At 33.3% G+C, this 19,767-nt stretch overlaps 2 protein-coding genes across 2 annotated transcripts; one reads left to right on the top strand and one right to left on the bottom strand.

Annotated features, from left to right (window-relative positions):
* Positions 1 to 1,576: 1,576 nt before the first annotated feature.
* On the bottom strand, positions 1,577 to 19,766 carry LOC129800554 (CCN family member 4). Its single transcript, XM_055845026.1, has 8 exons — positions 19,524 to 19,766; positions 13,912 to 14,006; positions 8,678 to 8,702; positions 8,213 to 8,289; positions 6,117 to 6,261; positions 5,684 to 6,048; positions 2,174 to 2,356; positions 1,577 to 2,080 (listed from the first exon to the last, which is right to left on the bottom strand). The coding sequence occupies exons 1-8, from the start codon at positions 19,552 to 19,554 to the stop codon at positions 2,033 to 2,035; spliced, it is 969 nt and encodes a 322-aa protein (XP_055701001.1). The 5' UTR covers positions 19,555 to 19,766; the 3' UTR covers positions 1,577 to 2,032.
* LOC129800555 (zinc transporter ZIP6-like) lies at positions 14,204 to 19,529 on the top strand. Its single transcript, XM_055845028.1, has 2 exons — positions 14,204 to 15,401; positions 19,188 to 19,529. The coding sequence occupies exon 1, from the start codon at positions 14,590 to 14,592 to the stop codon at positions 15,373 to 15,375; it is 786 nt and encodes a 261-aa protein (XP_055701003.1). The 5' UTR covers positions 14,204 to 14,589; the 3' UTR covers positions 15,376 to 15,401; positions 19,188 to 19,529.
* Position 19,767: the final 1 nt, after the last annotated feature.

Here is a 19,767-nt window from a genome sequence, read left to right on the forward strand (position 1 = left end):
TCTGACCACCGAACGTATCTGACTGGTTTTTAACATAATATTAAAAAAAATCCCGGAAGATCTGGGATTTCCTGGAGGAAGCTCCAGGAATCCTCTGACCACAGAAGGTATCTGAAGTGTTTTGGGCATAATATTTAAGAAAATCCCAGAAGTTCTGAGATTTTCTGGAGGAAGCAGGTGATCAATGCTGACCAAGTTGGGTTCTTGAGGAGATTGAACAAAATATATAACCAAATTCCAAGAATCTGGGATTTTCTGGAGGAAGCAGGAGAAATGTGTCTTGACTTGGATTTTGATCTTGGATGTGTTTTCATTCATGAACAAGGAAAATCCGGCAGTTCTGTGATGTTCTGAAGGAAGAAGATTCCTGACCATTAAAAAAATATTGAAGGAAATATCAAATCCATTTGATATTTAGAATTTCTTTGAAATTTTATTTCAATGTGACTTTGAAATTTTTTATTGAAATGATTTGGCCTAGTTTGTAGCCATTCAAAATAATGAAATAAAATATTGAATAAATGTTCCATATTGAAACAAATATTTCAATGTTAGCCTACACACTGGACATTTTTCTTCAATATTGAAACATTTATGTCAATAAATCTTTGCAATGTGGAGGCAATCCTTGTCAATATTTGATATTGAAAAGAAATATTTCAATAAATTATGTCTAATGTATAACCAGCTTAAAAGTAAATCAGTGTAAAAGTTTCATTTAATGATAACACATCAAATACTCCTAATTTTGTGGTTCTTCGAAATTAATTTGGGAGGAAAAATTGAAGATATCTGCGAAAAATTCAAAATTTCCATATTGAAGCTTCAAAAATTAATTTTAGCAAGAAAAAATAAAGAATCTTCAGCTCTTCTGATGATGAGTGAAATGTCCAAAAATTGCATCTTTTTGCATGTGTTCCATGTAGATTTGTATACTGTTAACTATAATACAATCATTTCTTATCAATTTTATCTAATTTACTTTTTTCTTATAGCAACATTAATTCTCTTTTTTTTATCTCACAAATATAAGGACGTGTGTAAATTGTGTATGTGTTCTTTTTTTTCTCACTAAAGATATGTTGTGACGAGACACTGTATACGTATCATTTATTTCTTGTCTTTATAATTTCTTCTTTTTTTTTTTAATTAATTTTTGTGCCCAAATACGTCAAAAAATCAATATCCTTATATTAAACCTTTTTCTTTCGTTTGTTTTTTTGTGTTCTTTTTCTTTGGTAATATTGCTTTCAAACATTAAATTTTATTTATTTTTATTTTGAGAACAAAATAGTCTCTGAAAGAAATTTGTGTCAATTTAAAGCTATCATTGGTGTCGGAAAAAATCTAAATTGAGAAGATATCACTTGAATAATTGATAAATAAATGCTTAAGTGCATTAATTTGCAAATTGTGTCACAGAGTCATTTGGAATTCTTGTCACGGGGTTAGGGTGCTCAAAAAGGGGTGAAAAATCATGACGGAAATATATTTAAAAGCAAAAGCTGAAAAAGCATTTCGTGAGGCACAGAAATCTATACAAAGGAAAATTTTCTTCCTTTGGTTTTCTGTCCTCTTTCTTTTTTTTTTGGTACATTTTTATTACTTTTGAAACCATTTATTCACTTATGCGCAATTTGGTTTCATGTGAATGTTATTTTCTTATTCTTTTTAGTCATTCTCCATTAAATGCAAATTCCCTTACAGCCTATGTTTATTGGTTATAGCAATTTATAAGTTATATAGATTGTGCAATCAATTATGCTTTAGCCCTAAATAATTCATGTAAATTTTCTTCTTTTTTTCCTCGTGTATTTTTTTTCTTTTAAATAAAATATCACATTATTGAAATAAAATCTTCCGAAGATGCCAAAAAGGAAAGTTCTTTTGGTCAATTTAGATATTTTACAGTTATTTTTTTTCTTTCAGTGATAGAGATTATTCCTAGTGATTTTCTTTTTCTTTTTAAATAATTCTTTAGTTAGATATGTTTCGTGATCGTTTTTTTTTATCAAGCACCTTGTGTTCACAATTACATATTTTCATAGTCATTGTGAATGATATTTTTCAGGAATGAAAACTATTATTTAAAAAAAATCCATTGGCAGCATAAAATATTTCAAGAAATTAATTAAATAATTTATAAATACTTTTAAAAAAAAAATAAACTTACCTTTGATCCACAAGAACACTTGAGAATCCACTGAACTGCGATGAATTTGTTCTCCATCTGGATATTGTGGGAATGCAGGAGCTCCTGATCAATTGGATCTAGCCAACTATTGTCCCAGAGATCGTATCCAGCTTCAATAAAACTGATTGGATCTCCAGAATTCAGAGGACATAAAAATTCTACCTGAAATCCACGAAAAAACACAAACAAATTGTTGCTCACATAAAACTCACAATAAATCGCTTATAAGAAATGATGTTAAATTATCCATTACCCGTCAATTAAAATTATTACACACTTTAGGTAAATAAATTCATAATCAGTGTTAATAATGATGTAAAATGAAGTTTATCTAATAAATTCTGCTTCACTTGCGATATTAAATCACTTTAACTGTAAATAAAACTCTTTGTAATTAAATTATCAACAATTTATGCAACATTCTAAGCTTTACACGTGCAGCATAAAATGATGTTACGACCAGAGATTTTTTTTTCACATCATTAAACTGATTTTGAATAGAAATCCTACTTCAAACAGGAAAATTATTTTGTTATGGCCTCTACATATTTTGGGAGCAATTTCTGTCAAAAATTGCTTTTTTGAAGGAAATTCCCTGCAGCGTTGTAGGGGGAAACATCAAATTTCTGTCAAAAACGCAATTTTTGACAAAAATTGCTCCCAATGTGTAGACGCCTTTACGTACAAATTACGTACATCATGTCATAGAATATGTTCCATCAGGTGGCGTTGAGGCCTTGAATTTTAAACATAACCTCAAAAGTTTTAATTTATGTTTAACCGGAAAAAGAGGTGACAAAGAGTTCCTCAGGCTTTGCGAAAGGCTCGAACTCCTCAAACTCGTGACTTTGATCGGTGTTTCAACCTATTCATGAATCACTCAAAAAATCTCAATACATTTAAGAGCAATAAAATTAACTTTCGAAAAAAATTACTTATCGGTTCATAACCGGTTCAATGCCGATTTGAACCGATTTATAAATCACTCAAAACATTGCCCAAAATACACCTTTTACGAGTAATATAATTAAATTTCAGATAAAAATTAGTTATCGGTTATGTACCGATCGGAACCGATTATGAAACGATGGAATCAGTTGAAGTTTGCTAGGAATATCAAGACCTTTGCAACAAACCAAAATATGGCCAAATTCGGTTGAGAAATATACCCTCTAGAAGATCTAGAGCCTTTTTAACGTTTGACCTGTTTAACCTTGAAAAACCGATTTTGATTCAACGATTCTTGGGCGGTTAGCCCTCTGACTCGACTCTCAAAGTTGTTAATTCGAGTTGTTGATTTTTGCTGATCGAGTCAGCAAAAATATGATGAAAATGCTGTTATTTTCAGCTAACTGTGCTCGCTGGTTTTTGAGAATTTGAATAACATTATCCGAAAAGGTGATGGCGATTAAAACACGAAATGGCGACCATGAGCATTATTTTTCATCATCAGAGGCATTTTTTAAATTTACTTCCAAATGCTTCAACTGATCGAATTAGTTGTAATACCGTTGTAAAGGCATTGAAATTATCTACGATAATTTAATAGTAAAAATTGTAAAAATCAAAAATGTATGGATCACTATTGAATTAAGTATTCTTAGACTAATAAAAAAATATCTCAAGAGAAATACGTAGGGTACAATGGGGTAATTTTTTTAACAGAATCTAAATTTGAATTTTGATATCTCTTCAATGTTGTAAATATTTTTTTTAATGATTTTATGTGAAACAATCTGTATTAAAGATACAATAAGTTTCTCCTATGGCCAACGATAAAAAACAAAATGACACGAGAGGATCTGTCCTTCAACAAAATCCAACTAAAAATTAATTACAAAAGAAAAAAAAATAAAATTATGTTGTTAATGTTGTAAATATGGGTAAAGAAGACCACTTAAGTGCACTTCTTTTTCATATTTTTTGCGGTCTTCTCCTCTTTGTCCAATTTGAAAAAGTAAGGAAATCTAAAAAAAAATATTCTGTGCCTTGGAAAATCACTGGTTTCTCTTATTGGGACAAAGGGAAATTTTCTGTGTTTTAGGAAATTATTACTTTCACTTTTGGGACAAACGGATTTATTTTTGTGTTTTTGGAAAATTATTAGTTTCGATTTTGGGACAAAGGGAAATTATTAGTTTCGTTTTTGGAACATAGGAAATTTTTATATTTTGAGAAAGTAATATTAGTTTCGCTTTTTGGTACAAAAGGGATGTTTTGTGTTATAGGAAATTTATTAGTTCGCTTTTGGGACATAGGGAAATCTGTTAGTTTTGGGAAATTATCAGAGTTCCTTGTAGGAGAAAAGGAAATTCACTGTTTAGGGAAATTATTAATTTCGTTCGTAAAAAGAAAGCAAATTTCCTGTTTTAGAAAATTATTAATTTCCCTTTTGGGACAAAAGGATTATTTTTGTTTTGGAAAATTATTAGTTCCGCTTTTGGGACAAATGATTTTTTTTATGTTTTGGTAAAATATTAGTTTCGTTTTTGGTACAAAGGGAATTTTTTGTGTTATGGGAAATTTGTTAGTTTGTTTTTTGTGACATAGAAAAATTATCAGTTCTCCTTGTAGCGGCAAAGGAAATTTACTGTTTAGGGAAATTATTAATTTCGTTTGTAGAAGCAAAGGAAAATTTTCTGTTTTAGAAAATTATTAATTTCCCTTTTGGGACAAACGGATATTTTTGTGTTTTGGAAAACTATTAGTTTCGTTTTCCGGATAGACGGATTTTTTGTGTCGGGAAATTTTTAGTTTCGCATGTAATGACAAAGGGATTTTTTTTGTTTTTAAATAAATTATTAGTTCCGCTTTTGGGACAAAGGATTTTTTTTGGGAAATTATTAGTATCGCTTGAGACAAAAGGGACTTTTTTAATTTCAGGAAATTACTAGTTTCATTTGTTCGGACAAAGGGATTTTTTTGTGTTTTGGAACAATATAATTTTCGCTCTTGAGACAAAACGATTTTTTGTGTATTCAAAAATCATCAATTTTCCTTGGAGAGGCAAAGGAAATTTACTGTTTGTTGGAAAATTAATAGTTTCGCGTATGGGACAAAGGGAAATCTTTTTTATTTTGAAAATATATGAATTTAGCTTTCAGAAATGTTGGAAAGTTTTTTTTTGTTTCATTTCTAATGGCAAGGGTCAATTTCTTGCGTTTGGGAAATTTTTGGGAAGTTTTTTTGTGTTTTGGGAAATTGTTTCTTTCGCTTTTTGGACTGTTTTATGTTTAGGGAAATTATGAGTTTTGTTTTTGGTACCAAAGGAATTTTTTTCTGTTTTGGGTAATTTTTAGTTTTGTTCGTGGGAAATTTTTTGTGTTTTGGGAAATTATTTGTTTCGCTTATTCGAAATTTTGATCCAATCGGAATTTTGGCTTTCAGGATTTTGGCTTTCCACTGTCAAAATTACCCTATTGCATCCTAGACAATTTTCTCTCTGACACTGACCCTTGAACTGATTCCAATTGGAAAAATTGGACTTACTTGTATAGTTGTAGATAACGAAGGCACACAGTTAATGTTGGAATTCTGACAGAGGCCACAAATTTTTGGGCGGTACAATCTCCGCGATACACAAGGCCCCAGTCGAATCCTTGACTGTCCCATCTTCTGCATCTTCCGACAGCCATGTCCTTTGGGATGTTTGTAGAGATTTAGAGGATATTTCTTCATGGGCTGAACAATATCCTCCTCATCCTTCACGCACTTCCGATTCTCACACAAACGCACTGAATTTAGATCTTGGCAGCCAACAGTTGTCTCAACGTGTCTCGTTGAGATACCCACACCACAATCCTCCGAACACGGACTCCAAGGTGTTGTAGAGGAATTCCCACAGGTAACATTCACTAGAACACCAAGAAGGAAACTTTGAGCCAAGAACGTGGGCAGAGGAAAGCTTTCTTTCTTCTTTTACCATCCATCGTGGGCATCTCACAGAGCCAAATTTTGCAGCAATAGCCGGAAACTTCAACAAGTCTGGGTGAGCGACACTCGGACGTGCTCCCGGGTGGGGTAAGGGTCTCATGGGGACAAAGTGAGGAACAGGCATGTCGTCCATTCTTCAAATAATTTAGCACAATTGCATCAAAAATTCATCCCACCCAAGAGTATTAGGTGAGATTCTTAACAATCTCACCTACTATAATCCTAACAAAATTTCATGTCCTCCGATCGCGCTCAAACTTTGCCAGAATGTGTTTTGACACTTCCTGATCACGAATATATGGATGGCTAAAAACCGTTTCCGTCCGTCCGTCCGTCCGTCCGGCCGCTCTTTGGAGCTTAATAGCTCCTAAACTAAAAGAGATATTGACTTGCGGTTTTCGGCAAAGGTTATATATCAGGTGAAAATTGCAACATGGTGCATTGACCCCCCACCCCCACCCCTCCTTCCGCCATTTTGAATACACCCATTTTTTTTGTTTTTTTAATGGCTCCGCCCCTATGGCATCGATCGGGCTCAAATTTTAGTATCTTATAGCTAGGTCTTAGGGCTTTCGATCAATACCAATAAGGTCCCCCGGCCCCCCTGACCCGAGCTATAAGGGTCCAAAAAAAATTTCTTAAAATTGCCATAACTCCGGTTCTAATTGTCAGAATTTAAAAAGTGAGGGTTTTTTGGAAAGCCCCCGTGAAATTACACTTCCCTTTCTAACGTCGCAAGTTCGTAAAACTACCGCTAGGGGCGCTATTTTTAAAAAGAAGATATTTCAATTTTCTAAGTTACGAAATTCAAAAATTCCCTTATGCAATCGGGCTGAAATTTTAGTATGTTGCAGCCTTTGATTATACCTATCAAACAAAAAAATACTTAAGTCGATCCATAAGCCCTGACCCGAGCTATAAGGGGTCAAAGTTCGAATATTGACCGGCCTCTATCTCCGGTTATAATTAACACGACATAAATTTTGGCTTTTTGGTTTCGTCTCGATGAACACTTTCAGATGGAAGTTCAAAAAGTCACCACAGGTGGCGCTGCGATAGCGTCAAAATTCATCGAAATTCAAACTCATTTTTCTCAAAAATTCCTTTGTACAAGTTAATGAAATTTTAGAGTGTTGTTGTCTAGTCTAGGACGTTTCCAAAAAGTGGCGTAAGTTCGCTGTGGTTATAATAGAACCGGAGATATGAGGGGTCAAATTTCACAAAATTCAAAAAATCATATCTCCGGTTCTATTTGACCGATTTTGATGAATGAGGCCTTAAACGAAAGATCTCACCAAATGCTACAACTTTCTAGAACTTTGTGGGACCAACACCAGGGGCGCCACAGTCGAAAAACCAATTTCAATATCACATAACCTCAATTATCTCAACACGTGCTTAACCGATTTTGATGATTACTTCGACATAATTGTAGAGGACATTTGTGTCTACATTTCTTCCATACATTATTTTCCGCTCAGACTACGCTATCACTCTTATTTTGCCGTTTAAATGTGAAAAAATTGATTTTTCCCATAATATCGTTTTGAAACCACTCAGATGCCAATTTGACTGCCTCTACTCAACCAAGACACTTAAAATAGAGTTTTAAATGGAAAGTCTCACAAAATATAACAATTCTTTCATATAGTTGAAGTTCATCAAATGAACACTTGGGGTGCTCTGGTCGAAAAAACGAGTTGAGAAACAAAAAACCGCGCTTCTGGTCTAGACATTCTGGTCTACATTTCACCCATCACTTTTCTGCCAGTCCATCCAAATCCTTGATATTTTGGTTTTAATACAAAATTTTTTTAATCTCACGAATTTGATTCAAGATAACTGAATGGCGTCCCTCAACTTCAGCTCTAAATCGAATTTGCATGGCGTGCGAGTTAGCTCACATTAAGAATCTCACCTACATAAGCCGGTTAGGATTATCTGTCCCTTTATGTTCTCCTCCTTGCCCTCCCCACAAAACAATGTTTTTAACGAGCGAATGAAGTGATAAAATATTTATCTAAATCCCCCCATCTTTCTCTTTCCCCGCATTTTAAACTATTTTATTAACAAATAAACACTCACCTGGCATACACATTGAGTCTTGCAGTTAACTTTAAAGATTTCCCCATGAAGAAATGTTGCATTTCCGACAATGCAGTCTGGTTATGTTATACAAGACACCAAACCCAGGTAAAAGAGGAAAAAAAAACAAAATTGCGTGTGTAGAGGATCAAATTGGACTGCAAATCTTGCAAATTCATTCAATTATCAGGCCAGTAATTAATGTTTCACTTGAAAGTGAACTTGGAAGAGGAATTAATTTAACTTACAACTCTTGCACAATCGAAAGTAGGAATTAAGTCTTTTACTCTACTTTTAATTTTCTACTTTTTATTTATTCTTTTTTTCAACTCTTTTGAATGTGCAAGAGGGTCCCCCCAATCAAAAAGTGAGGAATTTTCCTCATGAATAAATTTCGACTTCAATTTTACAAGCTGAAGGCATGTCTCTCTTCATGAATTATGGAATTTTATACCATCAACTTACCCAAATTTGTCCTCACAAGATCAACCTGCAAGGAGGGTGAAATTGTTGTTAGTGGTTTTTTTTCCTGGTTTGGAAAATACATATAGTAAATATCTGCAAGAAGGTCTCTCATTTGCAATCATGATGAAATTTTCTGAATTTAATGTAAATCTTTTTCTTTGAAGACTATCCTAATAAAGTAGAATTTTTTTCTCCCTTTTCTTCTATGAATAAAGTTTGATGGGAAAATCAATTTTTTTTTCGTCGTGAAAAATTCAACTGAAATTGAGTTATTTTAAAATTTATATATTTATAATAGAGAGCTTCAACTTTCCGTTTTTTATTCCTTATGGCTTAGGCACGCCTTATTGGCCAGGAAAATTTCGTAAAAATCAAAATTCACATCCTTTTCCTTCCTTAAAAACTTTGCATATATCTATCTCACTCTTTCTCACTCTTCTTCTTCTTCTTTTAAACATCTCACCAAATTAAATTTAGTTCATTCCAATTTTGAACCTAAAAAAGAACCAGATAGACTTAGACAATTCTTTTGAAAAAGAAAATGACGCGAATTTTGATTTAATAAAATAATACCGACCTAGGTGTGCCGGAGACATTAGGAATTTGCAAAAAATGTGCCTGAATTTCCAAAGCAATGTTTCAATCTAGCATTCAAACAATCATGTTTAAATTACCATTTGTTGAATTGTTATATATTTCATAAATTAATTATCCGTGTAATTAAATGTTAAATGTGATTTTTTTATGAGTTTTGTTTCACTTTGTGCTATTTAATTACAGGAAAAAGAAAAAAAATGTGATCAGTATTTTGGAAAAAAGTGATCAGGAGGGGAATTCTGTAACAATATGAAAATTAGCAAAAATTCATTGAAAATCAGATTTATATCAGTTACTAAGAACTTCATATAGCTCCATGTAATGACCATTCGGTAATCACTGGCCTTTAATGTTATCCTGTTTCCGAATTTATCAGGAAAATTTGTCATATGACATTGTCATATCATTACAAAATTCCCCTACAGGAATATCTTTCTATCACACCTTTTAAATCAGAAAAATTTCATCAAATCAAAATTGCCATCTCTTTCTTCCTCAAAGGCATCACATCACTCATATCTATACCACTCTTTCACATTCTTCTTCTTCTTATTGTAAATATCAGAACATAAATATCAGAAAAGAACAATTCCAATTTATATTGGAGTGCGAAAGAACTCATAAGAACATAAATTTAAAAAAAAGGGTGATAATGACTCTGGCACCTGGCACACCTTTTTAGATCAGGAAAATTTCATGTAATTGAAATTCGATTCCCTTTCTTTCTCACACTCTTTGCAAATGTCTACCTTATTCTTTCACACTCTTCTTGTTATTTTTTTCTACATCACAAATTCAAATTAGCTCAATCGAATTTGGAGTGTGAAAAAACAAAATAATTTTCCCCACAAAGCTCATATTGGTGATATTTTACCAATATTATGACTTTTTATTTGAAATATTTAGTATTTGTGTTATTTTCTGCCAAATACAAAAGCCAATGTTCGATCAGATATTAATAATAATAATAATATAGCACCCGGCGGAAGAATTTATCGCTAGAGTATATGGAAGTAATTTAAAATATATAATTATTATTCATTAATTCAGCAATCATTGAGGTATTTAGTCGTGCGATTAGGGGCCTGAATTTTGTTGCTCATTCAACTTTTAAATATTTTCTATTTTGATATTGGACTTGATATAAATTGTGTGGGAATAAATTTACTTCAGAGGTTTTGTCGATTTATTTTGAAATTGCTTTTAATGCTTGAGAGAAGAACTACAAGTCTATAAGTCTTCTCTCAAGAAAGTTTTCTACGCATCTGCTTTTTTTTCCATTTAACCAAAATGCGGTTGTCAGTTGCAAGCCATGCAAATCATATATTTCGCTGGAAGGTGTTATTGAACTTCTTTAGTAAACACCACTTGAAATAATTTGAGGTCACGCCCACTTCAGAGCCTCAGGTGTTATGACTTAATAAATTTTAAAATTTATGTATTCTTAATAAAAACTTAATGGATAATGTAGTATAGCCATTACTAAAACTGATAATTAGATTTTAGGTGGAGTTGATCCACTTGAAAAATAGGCCACGCCCACTTACAGGACAGACAGACTTACAGACTTACAGAAATAAGAAAAATTGTGTTAATTTTAAAAGAAATCTTCCAAAATGTATTCCAAATTCAGTCTGTTCTTCTTAACATGACAGTAATTATAATTGTTTTATATTTATTACTATCCTTTAGTTTAGCAGATAATTATTTGTAATTTATTTTTAATAATATAAATTCAATGCCCACAGTTGAATTACAGCTTTCTTTAAATTCCGTTTTAAATAATTATTGTCGTTAGGTTTTAATACACTGAGAAAAAACGGGGGTGCGATTAACTTTTTTCATCCTAACTTTTACACTTTTTAGGTATAAAAATCTCAGCTGAAAATGGTATCTAGCTACAGCATTATTTTTAAAGCAAATTCAAAAGTTTTCGAAATTGAATTTAGTCTCAAATGCCAAAATGTACTAAAAATCAATACAAAAAACGCTAAAATCAATGTCAATAACTATAAAATTTACAAAATAGTGAAAATAGTGCTCTGTATCTAATGCAATTTTCTCTGAAATTCGGGTTTAAAATTAATGCCAAAAATTTCTTGAAGTTTAGTACAGGATTCTATAAATTCAATGCAATTTTCTCTAATATCTACATACTAGAAGCAATTTTCGTCTAAAATTGCCTTTTTTTAAATCCTGACGTTTCTGCCTACAAGAATAGGGGAAATTTTCTTTAAAAAAGACATTTTTTAAAGAAATTTATCCTGGCGTGTAGAGGCCTTAAAATTCAGGTTTTTAGTACAGGATTCTCTAGATTGTACTCAAAATGTACTAAAATTAATGCCACAATTTAATTAATTCTATATTCAATTCCAAAATTGATTTAATCTTAAGAGCTTTTGGCATATTCAAACACTGAGAGAAATCCGAAAACGTTAAAATAACATCCCGGAAATGTTAATTTTACCCTGCAGTATTGATCCGAAATCGGTGTAAATATTACCCTTTTTAGGTGTATTGGGGGTTAAAGTTACCCTTTTTCATGATAATTTTCCCCTTAAAAAGGTGTAAAATTAACATTAAAAAATGTTGATATATTTTTACACCTAAAAAGTGTTAAAGTTATGATGAAAAAAAGTTAATCGCACCCTCTTTTTTTTCTCAGTGAAGCCATTGTTCTTGAATCTCTCTACTTCAAAATTTCTTTCTCGAGCATTCCGGAAAATTGGGACGTTTTGTCATTTCTTTTTCTGTTTTTTAATGGTGTTGTAAATTTCTGGGAGTTTGAACTATTGTAATCGTATAGGAGAAGGTACGGTTACTTTGAGTTGTGTGGTTAGATTGTAGTACGACTTTTTCGCCCATTTCTAAATGAAGCTAGGGGGTGTTACAATTATCTTATTTAGATCCACAATTATTTTGTCTATCCAAATTACATCATGTTAAAATCCAGTTTCCATTACACTCAGAAAAATAATCGAGTAAAACTTTCTCGCACCTATGTTGAATTAACTCTTTTTCGTTGTGATTTTCGATTAACTATATTTTAGAGTTGATTTTACTTCTATTTAGGTGTAATATTCGGAAAAGTTGTTTTAACATTTTTTTTCCTAAAATTTACATGACAAAAGAGTGTAAATAACTCTTTTTAAGACTGAAAATAACTCGTTTTAAGAGTTAAAATAACTCGTTTCAAGAGTTAAAAAAAACCTTATTTCAGAGTTAAAATAACTAGTTCAACCCCCAAAATGAATATATTTTGCAATTTTATGTTTTTTTTATTTTATCATTTCCTTTTTTAATATTTTCTTGACCTCAAGTTCCCTATATTCCGAGCGAAATATCACGTATGATGCATGCACATGTCTTCATGAATCACTGTTAAGCATATTTCTAGTTGATGTTCCTTATTAACTTTGTCAAATGAAAATCTTCTTGACTGAAGTATATTCTGAAAACGAAAACACTTAAGCATATACTTCAGTCGAGATGAAATTTTACATCGAAAAAGAGTAATAATTACATCGATATCCGACGAATTAATTCAATTCGCATAAAGAGTTGTTTCAACTCTATTTACTAAAATTTAGAACGAAAAAGAGTAAAAATTACATCGATATTCGTAGAGTTACTTCAACTCTGACATAGAGTTGTTTCAACTTTTTAGGTTTTTTTCTTAGTGTAGAAATATGCGAAAAAATCGTATAACAATTTAGCGACAAAACTCAAAGTACCCCACCTTCACCTAGTGTATTTTGTTTATTTTTTTTTTAATTTTTCAGGCTAGGGACTAAACGGTATGAGATATCAACTTTCGGTTTTCAGGACCCCTCCCCCATTATCTAGGGGCATTTCCCTTCTCTTTCAGCCCTTCCTACCCCTCCAAAACCATATTTTTATGGTTTATTTCAAAAACAGCTTTATTATTTAGATTTCTTTCATGTCCTTTATTAACACTAAACCTACTAATCGTATTTGGTCGTTTTTCGGTGAAATGGCAAACCGCGGTAGGGTAGGATACTGAATAAATTTATATTGGAAAAGAGCAAAAAATTAAAATTTCAACACTGAAGAATATATTACATGCATTTTTTAAGAAATTCATAAAGTTTCATAGTGACATTCTACCGTTTAAATATGTATTAATTTTAAACCGGTCAATTTGGCCGGGTCTTAGTAGGTTTAGTGTTAATCAAACAGGTTTGATCCATGAGAAATAAATTAAAAATCTTGAAAGCATCAAATGTTTCTATAGGGGATTTTTGTGTCAGGATAGAATGTGTTTTATATCAATTCTCGGAATTCATGGCATTTTCCTTTGATCTCCGAGAAGACTGATGACATGATGGTTTATTGTATTTTTTGTTAGCGTAATAAATAAATCACAGGAGATTTTGAAAAAAAATTTCTACTGAAGAGAAATTCTATGATTTATTGAAAAAATAATCCTAAAGCTTTTCATAAGAAATTATTACAAAATGTAACTAAACTTTTGCAATAAAGTCTACAACATGTCTTTCACAAAAAAAACCAATAAATCCTTTTCTGTACAAACATCTTTTTTAGGATTGCACTCTGTCACGATAATAAACATTTTGTACAAGAGTTTTGTAATTGGTTTACCAAAGTGCCCTTACCTCATTGTCCGTGTTAATTGAGAGAGCCCAAGAAGAGGACAGGAGGGTAAACAAAATGCATCCCACGAAAAACTGCCCCAACATTTCGTGTCGATCTGCAAACAACAAATAACCACAAAACTACTCAAGATTTTGCATTTTCTTTAACAACAACACCAACAACAAGAAAAAAACAACAACGCAAGAAGCGTGCACCTTTTATCTAAAACAATGTTTGAATAAAACAAAGCTAATCATAACGACTGATATAATATTCCTCTCCACGCAATAAAGAGATAGCAATTACGTAAAGGAGTGGCTTAGTCTTATTTTTTTTTGTGTGTATTTTATCCTCTGACCAATTTTCTTCCCCTCGATCGACCCTATTATTATTCAATTTTTTTTTTTACAAATGCATGCTCATGCTTCAGGAAGCACACATTTGCGCGCTTGGTATCCACCACTTGTTGGCTATTGTAATGTCTTCGTGCCGATATTCCTTCCAATCGCATAACGCCTCAAAAATCTATCAGCTAATCAATACACCACTTAATTGTTGGATTAACCCACTAGCATATAAATGGGGGAGTGCAGTTAAAAGTTTGAACAGTTGCATTTGTGGTGTGATTTAGTGAATATCGATTCCTTTCAGTGCAATAAACCAATTGTGGACTTTTGTGAAAAGAAAAAAACAATAAAATGAAAATGATTTTTGTGAGGATTTCACTCCTTTTGCTATTATGTTCTTGCGCCCTGGCCACTGTGTCTGTGCCAAATGCTGTGATTGTTGGTGGAATCTTGAAAGCGGCTGCCCTCAAATCAGCCGCAATCAAAGTGGCTGCCCTCAAGGCAGCCGCCCTCAAAGGATTAGCTCTCAAGCACATCGTCATCCCAGCCGTTAAGGAACACGTTGCAAAGAACAAAGGGAAATACGAAGAACTTGGTCAGAAACTTCTTGGTGGTCTTGGTCTTAGTCACCTCCGTCATCTCGGTGGTCATCATGATGAATATGATGACCATGACCACGACGACAAGCACGAAGTTCACTACTATCACGATATCCCTAAGCATCACTACCAGGAACACAAAACTGAACATCATGACTATCATGACTACCATGACCATAATGAGCACAAGCACGAAGTTCGCTACTACCATGATATCCCTAAAAAGTACTCCCACGGTGGTGGCTACCAGGAAGAACACAGCTATGGCGGACATCTCCCTCACTACAGCTACAAATACGGAGTTAGTGATCACCATTCAGGAGATCAAAAAAGTGCCTGGGAAAGCCGTCTGGGAGATTACGTCAAGGGGGAATATACCGTGAAGGAGCCCGATGGCACAAAACGTATCGTTTCCTACCATTCCGACCCCAAAGGAGGCTTCGTGGCTCACGTCAAGAAAGTCGGTACTGCTCACTATGGTGCTCACAGTCATTACGTCAGTCATCGGGCAGACACCGGCTCCCAGATTTACGAATGATCCCCAACAGAGGGGCAAAGACTGAGGTGAGACCCATTTTTACCCCTTTCCATTACACCTTCCACAAACTAATCCCCATTGGGGTCATTCAAATGAAGATATTTCGAAATAACACCTCACTGTTCTCTTTACCAAAGTGTCTTGAAAAATCTTCCATAGTGGTTTGTTTCTGAGATAAAAATAACCCTATTGAGCCCAAACAGAAGTATATTTTGATTCTCCAATAGTGTCTTGGATAAAAGGTAAATGGAACTCTTTTTGCACAAAAAGTCGTTGATGTTCGAAGAATTCAAATTGAATTTCGAATTTTCATACTAAATTTTCGAACAAGATGGAGAAAATTTATCAAATATCACACTAAAAAGCTCGCAAAAGAGTTACTCAGTGATTATGGAGTGATTAAATACTTGGGCGAAAAAAGTAAACGTCGTTGTTCAGTTTTTTTCCTCACAACAATGTGAAGACCGTCACATTTTGACACTTGAGCACTTTGAAATTCGAAATTAAGAAGTAAAAAAATTTTTTTTTGCATCTTCAAATAGATTTTCGAATTTTTCAAGATCTACTTCTGTACGGAAAGATTGGGTGCAAACACAAGTTGATTTTGATTCTACAATAGTGTCTTGGATAAAAGGTAAATGGTACTCTATTTGTACAAAAAGTCGTTGATGTTCGAAAAATTCAAATTAAATTTCGAAGTGGCCGAAAATTTAAGTAATTACTAAATTATTTTTCGACAGCTCATTTCCATACTATCCTAACTCGACATAGAATTTACTCCGAGAAATATGTTCTTCCTTGGACTGTGTTCAATTTTTTCGAAAAAAAAATTACACGAGAAGCATAGGAAATTGCCAACTTCAAATGGCTCCCTTGAAAAATTGTCAGCTGCGATAGAATAAAATAGAATGAAACCGTCATTATCAAAGTCCGAATATCTGAATTATTTTGTCCGAAAATATAAATTTTTCCTTAATATAATTTAATATCTGATTGGCCCTGTTAATTAATAACATTTCGAAGAGACAAAGCCACACTAAAGCCAACCTAAACCTATTCGAAAATAATGCGGAAGTCTAAAATACAATTTCACATATTCGCCGTTTTGGTTCTGGCTGTACTCCTGTTTCGAATTTTCGAAATTCTTGGCACTTCAATCGTCAAAAACATTACGTAAGCGTTTGCTGCATAATGTGAGTTTTTAGTACAGTTTTGTAAAATATCAGGGCGGCAGAACGTTTGTATTTCAATTTTATTAAAATAAATGTCTTTTTCATTAAGTTCCTTTGCAAATCGTCGGTTTAAATTTTCGAACTTCCAACGGGTTTTTCGGCAAATTTTCTCTGATATACCTTCGAATCGGTACAGTATAAACATCAACTGGAGAAAGCTCTAAAATCGGGATATCAGAAGGCTATTGCTGAACGTAAGGATTAAGCCTCTCTAAAAGCCCTATTGAGAACAGTAATGTGCTAAAAAAAGGTGGTCTGATACTTCATCGTGGAAACGGGATCAAGAAGGACGTTAATACCTCTGGGGAATTGAATATATAGAAGAGCCTTCCCGATTAAGGTCTTCAGTTGCATAAAAACAAAAATGGAAGCTGCCTTCCAAGTACCTTTCACAAAGTACTTTCAGCGTACTATAAAAAGAATAAAAGATGCCTTTTCATAAAGCTATACTTCGGGCACATAAGAGACATGTCCATTTTTCATTGGAATAGTATGGGAGACTGGGGCAAAAAGTCACAAATCGAAAAATTCAAAATTCAATATCTTCCAAGGTAAAAAGGATAGCGGCTCAAATTTTTTTCTATAGATAGTCTCCACAGACCTTCTTCAATGTCGTAAGTTTCTTAAAATTCGAACAGGGAATTTAGAAAATAAAAAATATCGAAATTTTTGAAATATTTTCCTTGCAGAAGATAACAATTATTACCTATTTATTTTCCAAAATTGTTGCACTGGTGAATATTTTCTAAATTATTTGGACTTTTTGAATACGAATTCACTATTTTTTTTTAGAATTTCACAAAAGTTCTTTTCTCCAGAAATCCAATTGTTATTAAAAATGGCCACTTGGGGTAAAAAGTAACAAAAGGTATAGAGCAAAAAGTAACAGAAAGCGAAGCAATTTCTGATGTCTCACGGCGAAAATAAACGTCATTGCCATATCTCGCCGCTTGTTGTTTGTATTGGTCAAACGATTTGCAGTCTTTTGTGATTTTTTTTTTCTAAAATAGCTTGAAAAGCGCTTTTCTCGTTTTCTCACTTTTCTCGCAGAGAAGACAGTGTTTTACAAAGGTTTAGATGAATAAATTTTCTATGAAATTATGTCCTCTCAGTATTATTTTTTTCAAATTTACGAAGCCCGTAATAAAGCGAATCAAAATATGATAATACAGTCTGGTACTATTTGCCCCAGCATTTTTAAGAATGGTCACAAAATTACCTTTTAGAAATCGGCTCGATAAACGTATTTCCTTACAAAATAGAGGAATATTACTTTCACAAAGTTGTAGAGCGGTAAATTTCCTATAAAACTGCGGTAATTAGAAATTTTTGAAGCGCCCGAGTAGCTTGTAAAAAATAAAATATCCGTTTTGTGACTTTTTGCCCCAGTCTCCCCTACCATAAAGGTGTAATTTTCAAACTAAAGGCATCTACACATTGGGAGCAATTTTCGTCAAAAATTGCGTGTTTGACAGAAATTTGACGTTTCCCTCTACAACGCTGCAGGGAATATCCTTCAAAAAAGCAATTTTTGACAAAAATTGCTCCCAATGTGTAGTATTTAAATAAGTTTAAATCACAAAAAAAAATTATTACCCAAAAAATCTTCTTTTTTTTTCTAAAATTAATAATCCTGTGAAACGTACCAAATTATGGTAGGGTAAGTGTGCCAAATTTCGGCATAGTTGCATGCAAGTGACAAAGTCTCAAGTTTGAAATATAATATTTTTAATAAAAATTGAATATTTTTGTTACTCTTTTATAAGAAGTGTTGCTTTGAACCTTGCAGACACTGTCTCATCTTTATTTTCTCTAAAATCATTCTTAATATATTTTCAAATAAATAAAAATGTAGACATAGCATTTGTGGACTTGTATTGGACTTGTAGAACTAGCATTTGTCTTCTTGAAAAGAAAAAAATTTTATCTCATGAGGGCGCGGGGAGCTTCTGTCAAACACACGTCTTAACGGTCACTGAATTTAAATTCTGTGCATTAATTCATTACAAACTCTATTGCTTTAGATTTAGATAGAGTAACTATCCAAGAACACCAATTGGCAACTAGAATTCAAATCAGGAAAGAGGAAAGTGGCCAATTTTAACAAATTTGATAGGATGTCGTATTTTCCGTCCGCCATTTTGAGCAAAAATTTTGCATGACCTTCCGCAAAGCAAGAAAATAATAACAAAATGTATTTTCATTTCTGTCGGACTATTTTTCTCAAGTAATTGAATAACTAACGTTATTAAAAATTCATTCCCGACAGCAATTCGGATAAAAATTGCCCAGAAATAAATCATCAAAAATCACTCAATTTGCGTATGATGTATAATACAATGGTAAGGAATGGGTTAAGGATATTTTCCCTTCGCTTTGAAGTGTGTCTCGGATTAAGAACTAATTGGTATGTTGTACCAGATAATTGGCTAAATTTTTGACTAGGATCTATTAATTCAACCGAAGACTTTAGGAAGGAATCTAAAAAGGATAATCCAGACTGAAATACCCTCCCCCTCACCCTTTGATTTGTGAATCATGCAATTCATAAAATAATTAAAAATCTTGCTTTATTTTCAGGCTAGAGACGCTCCCTCCTGAGTGTTGGATAGCATTCCCATCCCCCTCCAAATCATCCCCCATTCCGGACGTCAAAAGAGCATTTTACCACCCTCCAACTCCAACCCCTTCGCATCCGGAAGACCTCGCGCCACACAAATTTCTCCCCCATCCCCAAGATCTCACACACTGCAGGAAAAGTCACCCCAAGGCCACCATCCCCAATCTCCCCCCAGAGGCCTCCACAACTTCCTGCCCAGCGAAGGCGAGTTATTGTTATTTGTTGTGTTTGTATACCTCCCCCCCAAAAAAAAAGGAAAAAAAATGTTGGAAAATAAAAGCTTTTGCTCCACTCACCAAAAAGTCGCAATTGCATGGCAAATAGCATCGAAGCGGATGTCCTGGTCACTGATGGTTTGGGATTAACTAAAAATCACACACTTTCGGGGCCACTTTGCAGCAAGAACTTCACAAGATACGAAATTTAAATCATTTTCAGCGAGATTTGCAGTGAAAGGTGAATTGAGCCGGGATGAGGTGAATTTTCAGTTGCGGAGGAGAAACTAAATTTCCCCACTTTTCTTCTCTGCAACACCAGCGC

Source organism: Phlebotomus papatasi, chromosome 2 (genome assembly GCF_024763615.1).
Source record: "Phlebotomus papatasi isolate M1 chromosome 2, Ppap_2.1, whole genome shotgun sequence".
Taxonomy (NCBI): Eukaryota; Metazoa; Arthropoda; class Insecta; order Diptera; family Psychodidae; genus Phlebotomus; species Phlebotomus papatasi.

What these genes read in the sequence shown, in the direction of transcription:
- LOC129800555 (XM_055845028.1), top strand. Translation starts at nt 14,590, where the DNA reads ATGAAAATGATTTTTGTGAGGATTTCACTCCTTTTGCTATTATGTTCT.
- LOC129800554 (XM_055845026.1), bottom strand. Translation starts at nt 19,554, where the DNA reads ATGCTATTTGCCATGCAATTGCGACTTTTTG. An exon ending in AGACTCAATGTGTATGCCAG is followed by an intron (nt 6,262 to 8,212) that starts GTGAGTGTTTAT and finishes AATTATTTGAAG; the next exon opens with AATGGACGACATGCCTGTTC. An exon ending in AGTGTTCTTGTGGATCAAAG is followed by an intron (nt 2,081 to 2,173) that starts GTAAGTTTATTT and finishes TTTAAATAATAG; the next exon opens with TTTTCATTCCTGAAAAATAT.